Below are 20,633 nucleotides of genomic sequence, written 5' to 3' on the forward strand. Positions count from 1 at the left end.
TGAAGGACGAAACAATATAAAGTAATTTTTCTGTTATGCATGTTTATATAGGTATGATTTTAGACCCAGCTAAATGAGCTGGATAGTGAGGTATGTCTTCAGACTCTACAGCTTAAAATTGATGCCTTTTATGAGAAGTTTCTTCCTTGTTTTATTTTTCTCCATGCTGACATTTCAAAAGTGTTGGGAATTCAACCAGTCGCTCATTACTGAAGTCAGATCAGGGTCTCTTTGTGAAAATCCATAAAGGCGTATCACGTTCTGCTTCATGAGGTCATTTTAAGTGACTCTTCCCTGTCTCTGTCTGGATAGCATCAGCCTGTAAAAATGAATGTTTAAAGCACACAGTACATTGCAATGGCCCTGTAGTCATTCAGTCGTTAAATTATCATTGTGCTTGAATGATCTCTGTGTTTCAGCCAACTTCTAAGGGACAGCACTGTGGGACAGAAACTTTTAACTTGATTTCGCTTCAGTTTTGTAAGAAATTATTAGTGGTATTGGGATGTTACGGTAGGTATTGTTAGTTGTGACTCATGAGAGTTGAAGTCTCTCTCTGTTAGTATTTATAGCCAACATGGCATTCCTTCCCTGAACACCAGCTGACATTTTGGATTTACACTCACTTGTTATAAGATTGGCACCCAAATCATTGCCTTGTCTGAATTTAGAATGACTTAGGTTGTCAATCATTGAACACAAAAAGGGGCTGTGTTGCGAAAACTTGGAAAGAGACGTTGTCGGATTCATTTTTCCTCTTTGAATGAAATGCCCTCACACACTGATATGATTACCCAAACCCATTTAACACGTACCGCACTCTCACGATTCCTCTTTGATGCATCAATCATACCAGCACATCCAACACACTGAAAACCCTAATAAGTTAGCTTTACTCAAATGATTGAGTAAACTCACTCCTTCAATTGAATTGAGTAATGGTGTCTCCACAACTTGTGTAATTAAGTTAGAATGATCTTAACTATTTAAGTCAAGGTAACTAGATGCTAGATGTCAAGTAGACTTAACTCAAATTAATGTAGTTGATTCAACTTATTTATTTTAATTGAAGGGACCCAAATTTTGGTCATGCAATAACACCTTAAATAATGAAGATTACAACTGATTCTATGTTAATCATAAAATAAACTTAATTCTCTACAGAAATGCATATATATTTAATGTAGATGACAATGCCCAAACAGAACTGAGATTCAGATTGTTAACAGGGTCCAACTTGACCAAAGGCGACACAGATCACCATAATCGCGTCTTCACACGAAACAACTATTTGCAACAAAACAACATAAATAATACTACAAAAGAGCTAAAACATATGAATTCTTAATAACAACTATTTAAATTCCCCCATATGTTCCCTTTGACCAATGAAACATAATTAATTAATTCAAGCGCAGGCCATCGTGGGCATTCCCCATAACTCAACCTATTGAGTACACAATTGAGGCTATTAAAACTTAAAATTTGAAGTCAATGATATTTAAAAAAATAAGTTCAAGGAACTTAGATATTTGAGCTATGAGCCCAAAACTTGACATTTCAAGTCATATTTAATCAAGTAAACTTTATTTTTCCAGTATTGGCAACATTAGGGTTTACAGTGCAGAAGATACTATTTTACTTCAACATATCAGCATCCTTTGATCCCCTCTGCCCTCATAAATGAGATCATCATCCTGTCAGATGTGCTGCTTCTAAACATTCTTCTAAATTAAAACATAGGCACTGGGGCTTTGAGTGACAGACAAGTGGATTGTGTCCATACAAAATCCTGATAATGAACCCGAATACAGCAGACTTTCATATTAGAAATGAAGATAAAATTACATGCACATCAGATGACAGGGTTTAGTTGGTAATTAGATGGTATAGAGCTGCTTTGAATAGTGCAGAGAGAATGACACCAAAGCAGTGAAAACTAAAGCTTCTTGCTGTCTTTGGCCTCCTAGTTCCTTCCACGGCATCAATTATCTGTGCTGTCAGCCTCTCAGATGCAGCTTCAAAGGGGAGGTATTTCAAGGTGACGCCAAAGAAGAGTGTGTCGGAATAGGATGGGGAGAGGTGGCAAATCACTTTTCATCTCATGGAAAAAAGTGTAGAGTGGAGGAGTGGAAGATTTTAAAAGCTGTCAGGGGAGCATTTGATTGGAGTCCATGGTGTTACTGTCATGTGTGTGCAACTCACGAGAGCCAACAAATCTCTGACACACACTATCGTACTGATAATTTATATCAGGAACAAGTCAAGGATTTAATTCTTAGGGGTGCTCAGCCCCAATGACACTATAAGATGTGATCATTTAATGTATTGCACTCTATTACATAGATAGTGTTTTTTCAAAAACAAATTCATGATGTATAAAAATAACTGAAACCACTTAAAGAACCATTCAAATAATTGTTTTAAATTCTACATTTATTAACAAAAATTGTATAACATATATCAATAATTTGGTCAATTCAATAGATTAAAGTTATATAAAAAACAGCACAAAAAACTATCATTATTATAAATGTCACATTTAGCTTGGTCGTTAGTTAGTGTGTGAATTCACTCCAGATGATGTTTCTTGGTACTGTATGCCATTAACTCATGACTTTTAAATTTGTTCAAAAACAATCTGAATCTTTTGAGACTAATCTGGTAAAATAAAGGTATATAAAAACGATTAGTTTATAGTTGTTCACTTATTTGTTCAGTGACCGTGAGTGACATCTTTTATGTGTTTGAGTGAGTCATTAATCCATTGATAAAGCACTGAGTCATTAATAATTTTTACCTTTGGACTGTAAATGTGACCGTGCCTTAAAAATCTTCACGAGTGTTTAAGCATCATAAGCATTTCACCACTAATAAAAAACAGCATATCTTCAATTTTGTAAACTGTCGTGCATGACTATCAAGCTATGCAAAAAAGACAGCAATATTAGCCTAAACATTATTATACGTTTCAATTACATCCTGATGTCATTGTAATATCATTAGTCACATTACTCTTATTTAATTCAGCCTCTTTTTCTCCTTGATAAACGAGATTGCAAAACTAAACGAATGTTGTCTTCTCTCCTTCAGTTGGTCAACAAATGCTGCTTCTTGCTCGTTCACGAATCGAATCGGGAAAGGGCGTATTCGTTCAGTGGATCAAACCAATGTTATGCTCTTTCACAGCCCGTACTCCAATGCTATTGGCTTGCGCTATAGTCAGTTTTACAGGTAGGAAAAGCCAGCTATTCAGTCTCGCTCTATAAAGTAGTGCAGTACTGTAGCTGCTGTTGTTTAAAATATTTGCTGAGGTGAATTTTAAGGGGACTGAAGCCCTCCTAAATATGGTCTATCAATGCCTATGATTGATATCATCACGTAAATAAACTTGCAGTATTAAATTATTTTAAAAAGAACTTTAATTAAACCTTACTGTATAATTTATTTTGATATTGTTTAGCAGAATTGCTATATCAAATTTCTCTACCTTTCTGATGTCAGGGATAAACTACTCACCTTTCAGTTAAATACCCCTTTTTTATGCTAATTTAGCCAATTTGTTAGGGAAAAAAATGCAATACTTATTCAAATCACTTGAAAGGGGGACTAATAAAATACAAAAAAAAATATAAATAAATAAACTAAAGATATACCCCTGGGACACCTGCTATGACTTTTTCATGAGTTTGCACCCATGTGATGCAATAAGTAACAATATCTTACATTACTTAAACTCTTAGAAATGACAAAATCAGTAGGCTACATTTTTTTTTTTTAATTAAGGGCCAATATTTTCCCTTTGCATTAGATTTTAAGTGGCATTATTTATTTATTTTTTGACTTTATGAGGGCATTTTCTTTATAAAAATATAAAAGTGTGTCATTTAAAATCCTTCAGTTTAATAAATTATTTCATATTAATACTGAGTCTGAAGATTAGGCTGTTACCTATGAAATCAAATTAACATAAATGTATGCCATATCCACATTAATACTAAATGCCTAAAATAGAAAAACTAAGTACACAGATGTTGCCAATAATAATAATAATTTTAATAATACAATAATAATAATAATAATAATAATAATAAAGGAATTTATTACAAAGGGCATTTTTTAATACCAGAGTTTAAATATCGAGGGCATTTTTGTCACTTTCTAAAGAATGTTTGCCCTGAGACCCTGTTAAGTTATGGGAGAGTTCAGTTTCATTCTTTATATGAAACTTTGGGCACTTGGGCAGGGTAGGTTTGCATCCCGTTGTAAGTACTACTATTCCCAAGATTCTCGGAGGAGGTCCGTGATTTCCGGGAATAGTGTTGCTAGTGAAAAGATGAAAATACGGGAGCAGAACCCCTGTGTCAGATAAATCAAAACAAACAACCCGGGGTCTGAAGGTAGAGAGCATCGAACTAGCAGACAACAGTGTGTGTGTGTGTAAATGAAAGTAGAAATACCAGCGCTGATACTTGAGGTTTGTAGTTGGTTAGCACGTTAGCTCTCATATTTACTGATCCACACCTGCTATTCAGCTAATTTGAACTGTTTATCTTCATGCGTCACAGCGTGGGCACATACGTTTATCAGCTGTTTAAAAAAATCCCATCTTTCCCCCACTCCTTTCAGCCCATGGCATGAAGAATTTTTAAAGATCTGCATGACTTGGTTTTATAGGTGTCATTCTGTGTATTATAATGTAAGATCAAATGTGTACGTTGTTTAGCTGGAGAGACTAAACGAGTCTGTTTAGATGCCCACTGACCTACATTCCGCTGCAGTCGGTATGAATAACAAACATGCCTTTAAGTTTTAAAGCGTTATTAAAATTTAACCTGAGTTTGAGTTGGGTAGTTTACGCGATTCAGTAGGACTCGTTTAGACTGCCTTTACCAACAGAATTTTGAGTTTCGCTTATTTTAGAGAAATTTGCTTAATGCGATATAAAAGGCATTATTGACTTTCCACAATTAACGGGCATACAATTAAGACTCCGTAAGTTTTATCAGTGTAATTATTTTCTGACTGTTTGGCTAAAGTGTGGAATGTCTCCCAGGTAATGCTCAATGGAGACGCTCATGAGTGTTGTTGCCCCCCGTGCACCGACGCCGGTGAAGCGTGTGCCCGAGGTGGATTTCCGCTCGGGCACGACACTGGAGCAGGTGTCGGCGCAGGTGCAGGAGCTCGTTCAGTTGGAGCAGAGGGAGTTCGGAGACCAGACAGCGCTTGAGGTGCACACGGCCAAAGACTTCATCTTCAACATGTTGGGTGAGGAAAAATGACGGTCCCATACACACACAATACGAAATAAATGTGTGTATGTTTACATTCTGTGTGTATGTATATATTTGTAAATACAGCTTATAAATACAAAACTTACTAATTTCTAATTCAGCACAATTATTGTCATATTTGTGTTAGCCTTTTTAACCTAATTCCTTTAAGACACTTTAATAGATTTAACAAATTGTACAAATTAAATTTTACACAGCAAAATATCTGAAATTTCTGACTGTTTGCAAACTAATTTAGTTAATTTAACTTTCACAATGGCCAATTTCTTGTTCAGGCAACATTGCAAGTTAAGTGCCAAATAATAATAATTTACTAAATGTAATACAGTGTTATAAGTATAAATGAAATTATATAATCATGTTTACTACTCCGTTACAGAACTGATTGGCTTAATGACACTTACAGTATGAGCAGTGAGCAGGTCCTCTAAAACCTTAAAATCACTTGTAAATTTCCACTAATTAAGTTATATTTTCATTATACTGATAAGTCTCTGATTCAGTGCATGACCCAACTGAAAATATTTGTCCAGCAGGTGTCTCTAGTTCTCCTTGGTTTTGTTTCTCAGCAGTACAAACAGCCCTCCTCCCAATACCCTTTTCTCAACACTTGCTGCTATCCCCGTGTACACACACACACACACACACACAATGTCATTCTGCAAGGCTCAATTTTTGTGTTTCAGATTTTTACTTACCCTGTCAAAATGTTCACAAAAAGGAAAAATAACTTACTAAAATACTACTACTTTTTTTTTTTTTTTTTTTTTGTGGTGGTTTTCATTTTCATTGTTGATGGGTTTTTGAGTGGGGGGGGATCACCAAACTAGATTGTGCAACCTTAAAGCCCAGGGTCCCCCAGCCACCTTAAAGCCCAGGGTCCCCGAGCCAGTCAAGGGCCTCTGGGTTCTGGCCCCATTGGCCCGGTCAGTAATCCATCCCTGGTTGAAGTGCTAATTGTTAATTGTATGGTACCTTTACATTTAGCAAACAGAGCATCTCATTATTTATTTCACGCCAAAGGAATGACCCGTTTAATTACATTTCATCCAGCGCTCCCATCTCTTTAAGGAGACAAATGAGAGAAAAAGGCTTCTACTATGGGAACAATATTAGACTCTGTCCCTCTGTTAGTCGCAGTCGTTAGTGTGCATGCACTATAAACTAATACGTTTTACGTTGTGCGGAGAGAGATAAAATAAACTATTTATTTCTTGCATTGCGATATGTTAAAATATAAAATGTGGGAATTTTATGCACTGTGAATATTGAATGTGCAGAGATTATGAAAATTTGCGTTGCACATGCAATCCCAATCAAAAGTCATGAAGTGTTTTGTTTTTCTTGGATAGTGCGCTCCGGGCTCGTGCTCGTTATTCCGTTCACTACGTTTATTTGTGTGCTCATGCAACTTTTCCTTGGCTCGTTAAATATGTTATGTGATCTCTGCATGCATGGTTAGAAGCCTGTATTCGCTCTGTGTAATTCTTGTGCTCTCTCGTTTGTTGTCAACCTGCACAAACGGTATAAACGCAGCAGGCAGTCCTTATTGTCGAGCCCTGTCCTGTTTCTTTCTCCCTCTCTTCTTTTGTAGGACATCAGTGAGGGATGAGCAGAATTTGCAGAACTGTATTGTTCTCTGAAAACATCACCACAGCCATTTCACATAATCCTGTCAAATACTGGATTAAGTGACAGTTTCTCTTTTTCTCTCTCTGTATTTTCCCTCCCTCCCTCCCCAGCTGCATTTTGTAGCCACAGCCTTTCCTCCTCCATGAAAACTTTTAGTCTCCCGCTTTTCTCTTTTTGTCTCATGTGTTGCATTGTTACCTATGAATCATGTAGATTAATTTGTTGAAGATGTTGTTTACTAACGGTTGGTTTGATGAATTTATTTTCTGCCATCCTGCCTAGGAAATTTAGCAGTTTGTCTTTAATCCACCTCTTGCTGCTTTCAGTTGTTACCTGTCCCTTTTTCCCCACTCTCTTCTTTCACCTCTTGATGTTCAGTCAAAAGCTTCCCTCTTTCCACTGTCTCCCTCTCTTACTCTTTACAAATAGGCAGACTTTTTAAAGGTAGCATCCATCACACACCCACTGAGAGTGACAGGCTGGCAGCTTTTTATTTTTATACTAGGGAGTGTGCTCCTTAGCATTTAATTGTATTTTTTTTAGCCCTGCTATGTATTATTGAACAACTGATTATCTACATTTGATGACCCTTGTCTTTACCTGCTTATCAATTTTGGCATGTTAAGTCTCTTCTGAAGGTCAGAAAATATGAAAATGAAAGCCTTGAGTTAAATTAATTCATAGATGTTTGTTTCTTTGAGCATTCACCATTATTCCCCTTTTCCTCACCTCCATAACCTGCAAACATTTACATACCATCTGCATGCCAGCTTGTAGACTAGCTACCATACAGCAACCCTTTCCCTCCCAACAGAGCTAATTAAACGGAAACAGTGTTATAGCTGGTAAAAAAGTAAAGGACAAAAGGGATCATTAATATTGTAGAAAAACAAGAAATATTTTCCAGCTATGCTGTCATCCTGGAGTGAAGGTCACTGGGGTCAATAAGCAAAAATAATAAAAAATGTTAGTGCGAAAATACGCATCATTGTTTTTTTGTATCTCCTTGGCTTGTAGATCCTAGTCAGTTTCAGTATCCTTCAACAGAAGAAATCAAAATCTAGTGCATTTCCTATATTTTCCAACAGGGCCTTAATATGCAAGTGAACATGGAAATGCTTTTTCTTTTTTTTTTGTGGACATCAATAATAAAATAAAATAGGTTGTATGCATTTTATATTTTTGCAGTATCAATCTCTAATTAGAATGGAAATATACTGCTATTTAATGCAATGCACGTTTTTAAGAAGCATTTAAGTAAATACATTTTAATTTGGTAAGTAAAACACTTATGCAACCCTCATTCATTCAGTGCATCTTGAATGTGCAATTTAAATTGGGGATGCACTGCTAAAAATGTTTTGTGCCGATACAATATCCAATTATCTAGAACAACATCTGACGATACCAATAGTTTGGTTGTTCTGCTTTTTAATGCTACATTGTTTCGAATTACTAATATTTCACAACTTCAAAAGAATTTGAAATAACATTTTCTTTGTCTCTGCATGTCTTCAAAGTATCAGAGTAACTGGTCTCAGTTGTAAACAAACAACTGAAACAAAGTGCACATTATTAACTCCCATTAACTGAATGCTGTTTCTTTTGAGCTGTTGGAAAGCATAGCTATTCTTTTGTTGTCCTCAAGTAGTCAATCAAGGTGAGTGTTTGATAGAATGATGAGTGGAAACCACCTGGTGCAGATGGCTTTGGCAGTAGGGGTTGATGATGAAGATAACAAATTAATTTGCATTAAACAATCTGGTAATTAGTAAAGCTGTTGTTTCTTGTGTTGGACAACCTCTCCCTATTTCCTCTGTGGATGATCATCTTTAAAGAATAGGTCATTAAAGTACTATAAAGTAACAGATCCATATGGCAGCAATATAAGTAATTGTTCTTTTGTTGAAAATTACCTTTTAATTACAGCAGATTGAAATGAATTAAATCGTGTGTGGTAAATAATCCAAAAGTTCTCCGTGGTGAGCAGTCAAAAAATAAAAAATACTATAGGATATTATATCAGACACTTTTAAATGTGCAGCTTAAGCTTTTATAAAGAGGGGTCACATCTGAAAGTGAGAGAATTGGCTTGAACTGCAAAACAAAAGAAAATGAGGCTATTAATTTATTCTGGAAGGATGCATAACGCCCTTGGAAATGCTCCCAGTTTGCTAGTCATATTGACAATGCTACGTTTACATGTACACCAGAGTATAAGAAATAATTAGATTAAGATGTTTACATGCTTTACCACTTCAATCCTGTTTACATGCCATCACTCTGATTATTTGCTGAGAAATGTGATGTTTTAATGCTTTTTATAAATGAATATTTTTATAGCAAAACAACTAGTTACAATTATGTCTCTTTAAATACAGCTTGACATATGGAAAATATAGTCAGTTTGTGAGCCTTTTTGAACTATTTATTAAAAGAGCCACTTTGTAATTGTCATTTTCGACTACACTGCACGCACCGTCTGTTTTGATTCACTAAAAAGAATTGGTTGATAAGAGTCATTTGGGTGTGAATTGGAAAATACGTGATGGATGTTGTTGCATTTCGCCCATGTGTTTCTCCCCAACATCCAATTCAGACTGCAAACAGACATTCACAACTCAGGAAAATGTTTTCTTTTGACGTGGTGCTGTAGATGGGGGGGAAAACTGTGCATGGAACTGCCGTTTTACATGAAGACGAAAAGTAAGTGCAGCTTTTTCTTTTTCGCAATGTGCTTTAGTGGAACATGATCTGTGTGCAGCACTGTCACAGACATATTTGGGTCAGCATTTACATGCCAGTATAAAGTGATTCAAATAGGAGTACTCCACATATCTTACTGCGACTATCATTACTGTTATTAGCATAATTATAATATTATTGCAATGTTCTGTTTACATGAGCTACAGTTTAATAGCAGTATTGCCTTAATCACATTATAATTGCATTATGAGGGTGCATGTAAATGTAGCCATTGACAAAAATGACAAACGATAAGGAATTGAGTAATTAGATATTAGATTATTGTGTCTAATAAACTTACCTTTCCTTTGGTATTTTGAGCTATAACAGTTCTTTCACTCTCACTGTTTTTCCCCACTTTTGTCTACCTACCCCTTCCTTTTGTCTTTTTTAACACAAGCGACGAGGGTCCTTCTGCCTCTTCTGAATCAATGAGCAGTTTGTGCATGTGTGTTTTTGTCTAGTTTCTTACTTGTAACATTTGTGCTCTCACTTACCCTTGTAAATTTGTTCTTGCACTTTCAAGAACCACACAGTTTTATGAGTCATGGGCTTTTTCAAGTGTGTGATGCTTATACATGTTTACCATATCATATAGCAGCAAAGATGGAACTGTTTTTTTTTTCTCAGTCTTGCATGTTCAAAAACTCAATAAAAGATATATTATGTTGTATGTTGCTACTTAGACAGCAATGAATGTAAAAAGATATACACTTCATCTTTTACATTCCACTTAGACTTTATCCAAATAAACATATTCTTTACATACTGTAATTTTGTGTTGCTCATCTCTGTGTTTTTGATCATTTTGATGTCATCTTCACAGGCTTGGTGCAGAAGGTAGACAAGCGGCTACCAGTTGCCAATGAGTACCTGCTGTTATCAGGTGGGGCCAGGGAAGGTGTTCTTGACCTTAATCCAGAGCATCTTGGTGACTATGCAAAAGGTGTTGACTTTGATTTGGACTTCACTCTCTTGGTGCCTGCTCTTAAGCTGCATGACCGCAATCAGCCTGTAACACTGGACATGAGGCATTCTCCGCCATGTCATTCATGGCTGAGCCTTCGCCTCTGCAACCCTGCAATTCTATCACGGTGGCATAACTGCTGTCAAGACGAAAATAATAGAGAGGAAAAAGACAACGATGATGAGGAAGAAATAGTAGTAGTACAAGGCTCAATCCCATCCTTGCAGTCTCCCCAATCATTAGATGGATGCTACTTATCTCCTTTGCTGGTCACTAATTGGTTCTGGGATGTAGTTAGGACAGCGGTGGAGGAGTTGCAACAGAATCCTCAAAGAGGGATTCCTGTTCCTGATCGTGTGGAGCGGAATGGTCCACTAACCACCCTAATTCTCACTGCAGGAACTAGCCGAATCCTCTATGACTTACTTCCAGTAGTTTCATTTCGTGGCTGGCCAGCTGTTGCACAGGGCTGGCTCACGACAAATCATTTCTGGGATGGTAAAATAACAGAGGAAGAGGCCATCAGTGGGTTTTACTTGCTTCCTTGCTATTCACCGGCTGCAAGCCCTTCTACCAGAGTTGACCGTGAGTGGAGACTAGCTTTCTCCCGCAGTGAGGTTCAGCTGAAGAAATGTGTGCCCTACCCAATGGCACAGGCCTTTCAAGCGGCTAAAGCTGTACTGTCAAGACTGTTAGTTTGTCCTCGCACCGGCCTTAGCCTCTACCACCTACGTACCTTGATGTTCTGGGCATGTGATCGCTTGCCTATCACCTATCTTAGCTGTCCAGACCATGAGACACCTGCCCGGCTGTTCCTTGGTCTTCTTGATGACTTGGCACACTGCATTCTGGGCAAAAACTGTCCCAATTACTTCCTTCCCCAGTGCAACATGCTAGAGCACCTCAAAGACAGTTCCGCGCTATTAGTTGCACGGAAACTTGCACAATTACGCTCTGATCCTGCTGAGCATTTAAGAGCAGCATTAAACCAGGCACAACAGGCATGTCAGCTCAAACATGAAGCGTCTGGAGCTGCAAGCAATGGGCATGGCTTATCATTGCTTGGGCATAGTTATGGCGCAGGATCGCCTCAAGATGACCGGTTAGCACAGCAACTACAACAGCTTGTAACAGAAAACCCTGGCAAGTCTATTTCAGTTTTCCTCAACCCAGATGATGTTACACGCCCACATTTTCGGATTGATGACAAGTTCTACTAAGCAAACAAAGTTTTAAGGTTTATACACTGCCCAGGGTACAGCAAACCTATACAACATATCTTATAATAAGAGGACATAATCCTCTCACAGTGCTACTTTATTAAACCAAACCATGTTTCACAGAGGTTTTATTTGGCTCTGTCCCACAGTCAAACACTCAACAAGACTGACCACAATCAAAAGCACTTGATTGATGCTTTAGTACAGGATTGAAAAGGGGGCTTCACATGACTTGCGTCAGCTTTGCCGAATACATTGAACTGTTTGGAGTGAAGCATCAGCATTTCCACAAGCTCCAAAGTTCAAACATTTTCAACACCGACCCCATTGAAGCTGAGCTTCTAAAGTGCAATTCAGATGATGCATCATTACACTGGCAGTGCCAAATGTCAGAAAAATATATTTTCTGCTCTGCGTTTTGTCTGCAGGTCAAAGCGGTGCTTGCGGCCATCGTTGAGCGGTGCATTGATAACCTGATGCGAGTCATGTGGAAGTCTTTTTAGAGTTGCACTTACCAAAAGGTGTCACATATGTCAGTAGTAATGAAAAAGATGAATTTATACTATTATGCAACTCATAAAATCTTAAAAGGGGTGATTCAAGGGCATCTAACAGCCATCTCCCATTGATGGACTAATCCAATGATGATATTCTATAGGGTTTTAAGAGGGTCCATGCTAAATCAAATGGTTTTTTTTTTTAGAAAAGTTTTGGGATTGTTGATTACATAATCTCTTTAGTTTTGTCTGTCAGTTACCCTGCTTACTCCCTTTCTCAGGTACTTTTTTCTTTCTTTTGACTGGTGAGTCTGAGGTGTTTTACAGTAAGAGGAAAATAAAAACAGAAAGAGAATAAGGAGACAAGGAATATCTGTCAAACCCAGGCCTTGTCCTTTGTTTGTAACATGCTGCTGTATAGCCTGTAGAAATAATCTTTTGGAAACATGAACTGTTCCAAGCTATTTTTGTTTACTTCATTAGATATCTAGGTTAGAGGGTGCTGATGATGGCATATAAGATTTCAGAGACTATTTTAGATGCTGGATAGTGATTTGTTGAGCTGATGACTGTGATTGATGCTAATTGGGTATCAGCTTGGTTTCTGATTTTATTCTAAACCACATAAACCTATTTGGGCAAGACTATGTGTTAGTTTTTTTCTAAGGGCTTTGTTTATCATTTTTGTGTATGTGTTGTGTATATGTCTCTGACAGTTCCTGAGATGATTCAGAGAATGTGATTTTGTGGTGATAGATCTCTGCTTGAAATGCTTGTTTCAATAAGCTTCCAAAAATATAATTTTCTTTGCTATGCGAACTGGAAAAATAGAGGAACGATTTAAGGCTAAAAACTGAAGTTTAGAGAAAGGGAGTAAGATACGGATAAAGGAGGTGATTCTTCTCCTGTGACCACTTGTGTTCGAATTTCGAGGGGAGGGTCTCTGGTTTCATTATGACACACATCAGTCGCTATGTCGGTGTATTACTGCAAGATAATAAACAACAAAAATAAATTATAATAACAGACTAAGTAAAAAAAGGTGCACTGTTTCACCCAGATGCAGCCCCAGCTTGCACAAACGCAACATTTCGAGCAGAATTTCCATTATCTTAGGAGATTCAGACGTGTGTGCTTGTCATCTGTGCCTTTGCATGTTGATATCAGACACACTTAAGAAGTTCTGTGAAGTTCTCATGCTTGTATATGTATTTGCTTTTTCACATTTTTCCAGTCAGATGGTTATTCCCTTTTTATAGGCATACAGAACCAGCAATGTTTAAACCCTTGTTTTAGCGCAGCGGTAGATTGACAGGTTGAGGGTTGTTGCTTTTGCTGCTGTCCTGGACGGATTGCATTTCACACCTCAAATGTGATGATGTCGCCTGTGCTTTCAACTACCTCCATATTTGGTTTCAGTGGACCGATCACAAACGCATTTTAGTGCCAGTTTCCACCAGAGGCAACTGCTGACCAATTGTGAAAGGCTCACCAAAAATGGATCTTAATACCAGGTTGAAATGGGGTCAGGGAGAGATGGATAGAGGGTCAAACACAACATCCACTAGATAGATTAGACCCTAACAATGGAGCTTCTGGGACTGCAAACAGCTGCTCTCCCTCACTCGTTCTCTGTTTCTGTCTCTATCCTAATTCCTTCCCACTTCATCGGCCTCAATCGCTCACTGTTCTTTATCCATCTCTTGCTCTTGGAGTATGTTAAAGGATTAAAGAACAATGTTACATGTGCATTAAGAATAAATTGCATTAGCGCCCTGTGGGAGTTGGCAGACTATTCATGTGTGCTGCTGACATGGCTGCTGAGCAGATGCAGAGCAATCAGTAACAGAGTTGCCTTTGAATGACTGCAAAATGGTGTGGAAAAGCCTAAACTGACTTCTTTCTAGTGGATTCCTTCTCCCATATTGCAGAATTTGAGATGCACATTTGTAAAGTTAAATAGTTAAATCTGTTATTAAAGAAAAATTAAGTGGTTGTATCTCTAATTTATATAGTCAGTGTTTGAAAATGTATACCTTAAAATGTCTGTTTAGTTAGTTTAAATATTGTATAATACTTAATTAGAAATTACAGATTTTTTTTTTTTTGCATATATCATCGTTTAGCACAATGCCTGATATCAAATGAACAGTGGAACTATGCAATTTCAGAGGTTTTCAAAATCATCGCTGTAAATGAGATATTAAGGCCTACCATCATTACCAAGAACATTTCATAAGAGTAAGATGATTTAAATGGGAAAAGTCAATGTTCCTGCCTCGGGGCTTAATAAATTATTCCGGACACATTTCAGGTGAAATATCTGAAGAAAACCAAAGCACATTTATTCCCTTCCTAAATTATTAATGATGCTGATGTGGTCCCAGTGTTTCTTTATCTGACAACAGTTTCACTCATGTTGTGTATGAAACAGTTTTTTTTTGTTTTGTTTTTTTGCTTTCAGCTGAAAAGCAAATGAATATGAATGTAAACATCATACCTCTTATTAATCTAGCCATCATCTCAAATACACTAAGTGGAAACAGAATAATGTGTATGTAAATTGTACCAAATATTTAAGTACTTCATTTCACTCTCATGTGCCTCAGAAGGCATTTCTTTTTCTTTTGAGCAGATTGCCCTCTTTTATTGTGATGTGTGATGCTCTTTACAGCAGTTTGATTCATGGAATAAAACATTTCATCTTGAGGATTTGCACTGTGTTTGTTAGCAGCTGTAAATGGTGCACGTGTCTTGGTGTTTCACTGAGAACTGCATGAACAAAAACAATTACAGTAAAAGCTGGCCATCCTGTACTCTAAAGCCCAGTTTTGAGACAAAATTAGTTTTTAAAGGGAAAGTTCTGTCATAATAAAAGTTTGTCTTGCATAATTTTCTTATCTTGTTTACTACTCTTAGTCATAATATTTTCTTCCTCTATCACTGTAAATAAAGAGCAAATAAAAATATACATTCTTATTACTTTAAAAGAATAGTTTACCTAATAATTTACTTGCCCTGCAGCTGTTCTAAACCATTATGACTTATAAGTATCATAAAAGTCCATGAGAGTAAAAAAGTAGTCTTTTGTCATATTTATGATTTTTCTGAAGGCACACAGAAACAACCCAAAATGTAATTAAATACGTTTTCACATGAACATGCGTGCCACCGTGCACAAGCTTCTCCCAGTGCTCCTGAAGCGTCAAGATTTTCACAAAAAAATTACTTAAATTACTGGCTGTTTCTCACCAAAACATGAGAATAGTATGTCTTCAGAGGACTTGAAATATGACACACTAGCCGTATGGTCTACATTTATATGTTTGGTCCTTTTTTAACCTTTAAAAGGGTAATGAAATGCTTTTTTTATCATTTTATTATCTTCCCCTAGGTCCACTGATAATGTTTGTAAAGTTTTGCTCCAAAACAGTCATAATCTAGTAATATATGATCATTTTCAACCTTGTTTTTGGCCTGCGGTCTGAATTGATTGGTTTTGGCCTAATCACCTCCTTAAAACTTCAGCATAAATGCCCACTGTTGTGATTTGCTAACATTGTGCAGCCCTTCAAATACAACCATATTTGAAACTCAATTGGAAGAGAATGAACAAGCCTCTCAACATTATAAAACAAAATGTAAAGGTTTACACACAACGCACATCCAACACACCTCATCCGGATATATGTTAACACTCGGCACCATAAATGATCAAACAGTCATGACATTTGAAATATTCATGAAATAAAATTGTTTTACTTTATTAACTGGCCAATCCTTCAATAACAGTTCATTTGCAAAGCTTTAATCATATGACTAGTTCACAAGCAATCCACACTGAAATGAGACAAAAAAACACACATACATAGTCCAAAGCGATGCACTAGGGAGTGGTTAGAGAGATAGGATTATAAAGTGCCTGACTTGCTCTGGCTGCCCTTCAGAGCCATGTGCCGATGCGCTTCAGTGGCCGATGAGCTGCTTGTACTTGGATGCCTGTCTTTCGTGCTCACTGAGCAAGCGTTCGTGACGCGGTCACGGCATGCACAAGCCTCCTCAATCTGTTTCTGGAGAGTCTTGCCTCTGATTCCAGTGTTTGCAGCAGGGCCTGTACAGCTCCATTCTGGCATATTCTTTGTAATTTGACACCATGTCTTTTAAAAGTGCCATGAGATAAATGATAATGATCAAAGACATCTGTGTAGTGCATTTTTATATACAAAAAATAATTCTAAATTGTACAGATGGGTCACCTTTGGTGTTCAGGAATAGTTTGGCCAGTGGGCGGGGCCAAAGATTGCCATGATGTTTTTTCGTTGGAGAGGCGGTCATAAATTAATGAGCCCACTAGTGACATAAGGTATTTATGGAAGTAACTACCTTATTTACATTTTTATGTATGTGTGTGTGTGGGGGAGGGGTCACAATTGGTTGATAGAAACCCCAAATTAGTGGGCTAATTATCTAAATATTTATCAGCTCACATTTGCACCCCAAAAATAAGATTAAATCAAATAAGATTTAGATTTAAAATAAATTGTTGTTTTCACAATGTCATTAGTCGAGTTTGGCATGGCATACTATCATCCTACTCTTATTATTTCTGCCATAGACAGACATGGCAGAAGTAGTAACATTAGGATGGGTAGTTAGTATGGGTAGGATGCCATTCTGAACTCAGAACTTGACTCAAATTTGGCTTCTCAATGTGCGATGCAGTGTGGGTCCAACAGAGGTCGCCGTTTAACTGCAAAGTGTTAGTCTGATCTGCAGCCATCTATAGTGTACTTACAAGACCAAACAGTCCTGACCAGATGAGACTGTAACTGCCACAGTCCCTAAAATATTCTTCTTAAGACTTAATTCATACGGGCTAAACAAACACTCTAAAGTCCACTTTGTGCCCACAAAATACACACAGTTGCCCCAAAAATATTTGGATGCCTAAGCCATGCTTAAAACATATTATTTAGACATGTTCCACTTTCACAGAAAGTGTCTTAACAATTATTAACAATATCTGTTTTATCATTTTAAGCTAACAATCTTTAGAAATTTTTAGGTTTGGTCAGGTTTTGTATTGCACTAGTTACATTTTCAGGCATTTGTCCTGACAAGAATAGCAAAAACTTTGCACACTTTCTCTCATACCTCAGTCTGAGCTACATACTCGCACACTTACTAATCTGAGATCTCTTGTTCAGATGTGCGTGTCTGAGGTTAATTACTGATTTTTTAAAATGGATCAACCACACCAAGATTAAAAGAAGTTTAAGCTGAAATACTGGTGGCACACAATGCAGTTTCTAGCCTTTTGTGGGCAGACTAAAGGAAAGGGGTTCCCTTGGGAATTAATCCCCTGGTGGCTTAGGGGCCCTAAGAGGCCGCTTGTACCAAGAAATGGCACACATTTTCAAACAAATTAATTAATTGGCTATTACTCTCAATATTGATAATTGTCTATCTCAGGTTTAATAATTGTTGGCTGTTTAGGTCATGAAGGGAACTTTGGCCATGGATGTTTGATCAATGAACGGGTGGTGTTAAAAAATAATTGCTGTGGAAAATTTTGGGGTGGAGATTGAAATGAGCCGCCTTCGAGAACCGGTCCACAACAGTCAAAATGACTGTGTTACCATGGATGGGGGAGACCAGTTACAAAATCCATGGCTATGTGCAACCAGGATCTCGAAAGGACAGACAACGGTTGGAGGAGCCCAGCCGGGGGGGGTTACAGGTAGTCTTATTAGTCACGCAAACGGGGCAAGCAGCTATGAACCGGCGTACATCCTGCGCTAGCGGTGGCTACGCAAATTGCTGTCTAATGAGCATCTGGGTACGAGTTGTTCCTGGCAAGCAAAGTTGGATGAGTGACCACACTGTTGGATTGATTTTGGAAAAAATAACTGACCCGCTGGGTAGCGGGGGGGGGGTGTGGTGTTTCATAGCGCCACATGGACTTTAGCCTCCACCTCCCAGGATACTATGCCCACCACTCGAGTAGTGGGTAGAATGGTATCCGGCAGGACAGTGGAGGTCTCGACCTCGAAACATTGAGACAAAGAGTCAGGTTTGATGTTTTTAGAGCCCGGGCGATACTAGTGGACAAAATTAAAACATGTGAAAAATAGTGCCCAGCGAGCCTGTTTAGAGTTAAGGCATTTGGCATTACGGTTGTACTCAAGGTCCTTATAATTAGTCCAGACCACGAAAGGTCTTCCCCTGAACCCTCTAACCAATGATGCCTCTTGCCCAAGGCCAACCAGACAGCCAACAATTTTTGGTTAGAGACGAAAATAAGGCACATGGATGCATATTTCATGCATCCTCAAACTCCTCCCCGCAACTGCAGCCAGTGGCGGGATCCTCAGTCTTTGCCAGCACAGTGGAAGTTAATATTTATTGTTAATAAATCCTTTGAACTATTCCTCTGCTCTTGGGTCTCTTTGTCTCGCTCTCCCTTACTGACAGAACAATCTAGCCACTATGGACCCAGCAGAGGAATATACACTGGACAGCCAATAATTCTTGGTTACCGACGTCGTAGTACTGTTCTACTTGTGTTAAGCGGTGCAGAAAAAAGGCACATGGATGTTTCTTTCCATACAATTCCCATATTTGTTTATTGTTTTTTGTTGTTCTTTTTGTATCCTGTAACTCTTGTTACAAATTGTGGATGCTTCTCATAGCAGAAGTGGCTTGAAACTGCACATTTATACCACTCTCAACATGTAAAATCTATACAGTATGCTCTACTAAACAGCACCCTTCCCCCCGTAAAAGAACATTAGACAGACCTGCTCTATAAGGCTTTTCTGAGTATTTCCTCAGGCTTTTTACAGAGGTAATTACCACACTTGCCACACAAATGTCACTAATGGTAGGTAATTGTGGCACTTCATTAGTAGTAGCAATAGACTCGATTGCTACTGCAGTTAAAGTCTTTTCTAGAGAAACTGTGAGACTGATTCTATTGCCATCTTTAGACACTCATGGGTATTTTATATTATATTAAAGATGTAAGAGAACTTGTATAAGATTAAATTCAAAAGCAAAATAATGCAACAAAATGAAATAATTATGAAGACAATCCACATAAGATCAGATAATTTATAAAGGGTATGCAAGGCAGTGATGCAGCAATTTCACTTGCATGTTAAAAGAGACTGCATGTTTTTTTTGTTTTTTTTTCAGTTTTTAAGGCATTTCATGCAAATGAACTGCACATTCTCACTGCCGGTTGAGGATTTCTTCCTCAATTTCCTTCAGCGTTTAATGCCAGTGGTCCAAACAGATTTCTGTACATTAGTGCCACAGTTGCTCTGGGTCTGGTAACTGCAGTGACTTCTGACACGAGATCTAAAGCTTACAGTGCATTCAGAAAGTATTCAGACCTCTTCATTGTTTTCACATTTTGTTATGTTGCAGCCTAATGCTAAAATGCTTTAAAGGAAAAAATTAATCACATCAATCAACACTCCATACCCTATAATGACAAAGCAAAAACCAGAGTTTTGATATCTTTACAAATTTATTAAAAAGAAAAAACTGAATTATCACATTGACATAAGTATTCAGACCCTTTGCTATGACACTTGAAATTTAGCTCAGGTACATCCCATTTCTCTGGATCATCTTTGAGATGTTTCTTCACTTTGATTGGATTCTAGCTGTGGCAAACTAAATTGATTGGACATGATTTGGAAAAGCACACACCTGTCTATATAAGGTCTCACAGCTGAAAATGCATATCAGAGCAAAAACCAAGCCATGAGGTCAAAGAAACTGCCTGCAGAGCTCAGAGACAAGACTGTGTCGAGGCACATATCTGGGGAAGACTACCAAATTCTTTTGGCTGCACTGAAGTTTCCCAAGTGGCCTCCATAATTATTTTATTTTATTTGTATCCCCTTTTCTTTCAATTTGGAATGTCCAATTCCCACTGCTTAATAGGTCATCGTGGTGGCTTGGTTACCTCAATCTGGTTACTCACCTGCACAATAACATCTGTGTAGCATCATGCTGTGGGGGTGTTTTTCAGCGGCAGGGACTGGGGGACTGGTCAGGGTTGAAGGAAAGCTGAACACAGCAAAATACAGAGATATCCTTAATGAAAACCAGGCCCAGAGGCCTCAGGACATCATACTGGGCCAAAGGTTCAATTTCCAACAGGGCAATGACCCTAAGCACACAGCCAAGACAACGCAAGTGTGGCAACTCTGTGAACAACTCGGCCAATGAGAAATTGGCAGACAGAATTTGCATGTCCCGCCCC

At 37.9% G+C, this 20,633-nt stretch overlaps 1 protein-coding gene across 3 annotated transcripts in view; it reads left to right on the forward strand.

The window, feature by feature from the left end:
• The first annotated feature begins 4,317 nt into the window (after positions 1-4,317).
• fgf11a (fibroblast growth factor 11a) overlaps positions 4,318-20,633 on the forward strand; it is a 168,861-nt gene continuing 152,545 nt past the window's right edge. The window contains exons 1-3 of one of the 3 annotated variants that reach the window (XM_052145233.1): positions 4,318-4,400; positions 5,057-5,268; positions 10,498-15,176. In XM_052145233.1, coding sequence (XP_052001193.1) covers positions 5,067-5,268; positions 10,498-11,858 — 1,563 coding nt within the window. In that variant the 5' untranslated portion in view covers positions 4,318-4,400; positions 5,057-5,066 and the 3' untranslated portion in view covers positions 11,859-15,176. Of the gene's footprint in view, positions 4,478-5,056; positions 5,269-10,497; positions 15,177-20,633 lie in introns of those variants that run through there. The other 2 variants (XM_052145230.1, XM_052145238.1) reach the window with 2 other exon arrangements.

The sequence above is a fragment of the Xyrauchen texanus genome, chromosome 2 (assembly GCF_025860055.1).
Source record: "Xyrauchen texanus isolate HMW12.3.18 chromosome 2, RBS_HiC_50CHRs, whole genome shotgun sequence".
Classification (NCBI taxonomy): Eukaryota; Metazoa; Chordata; class Actinopteri; order Cypriniformes; family Catostomidae; genus Xyrauchen; species Xyrauchen texanus.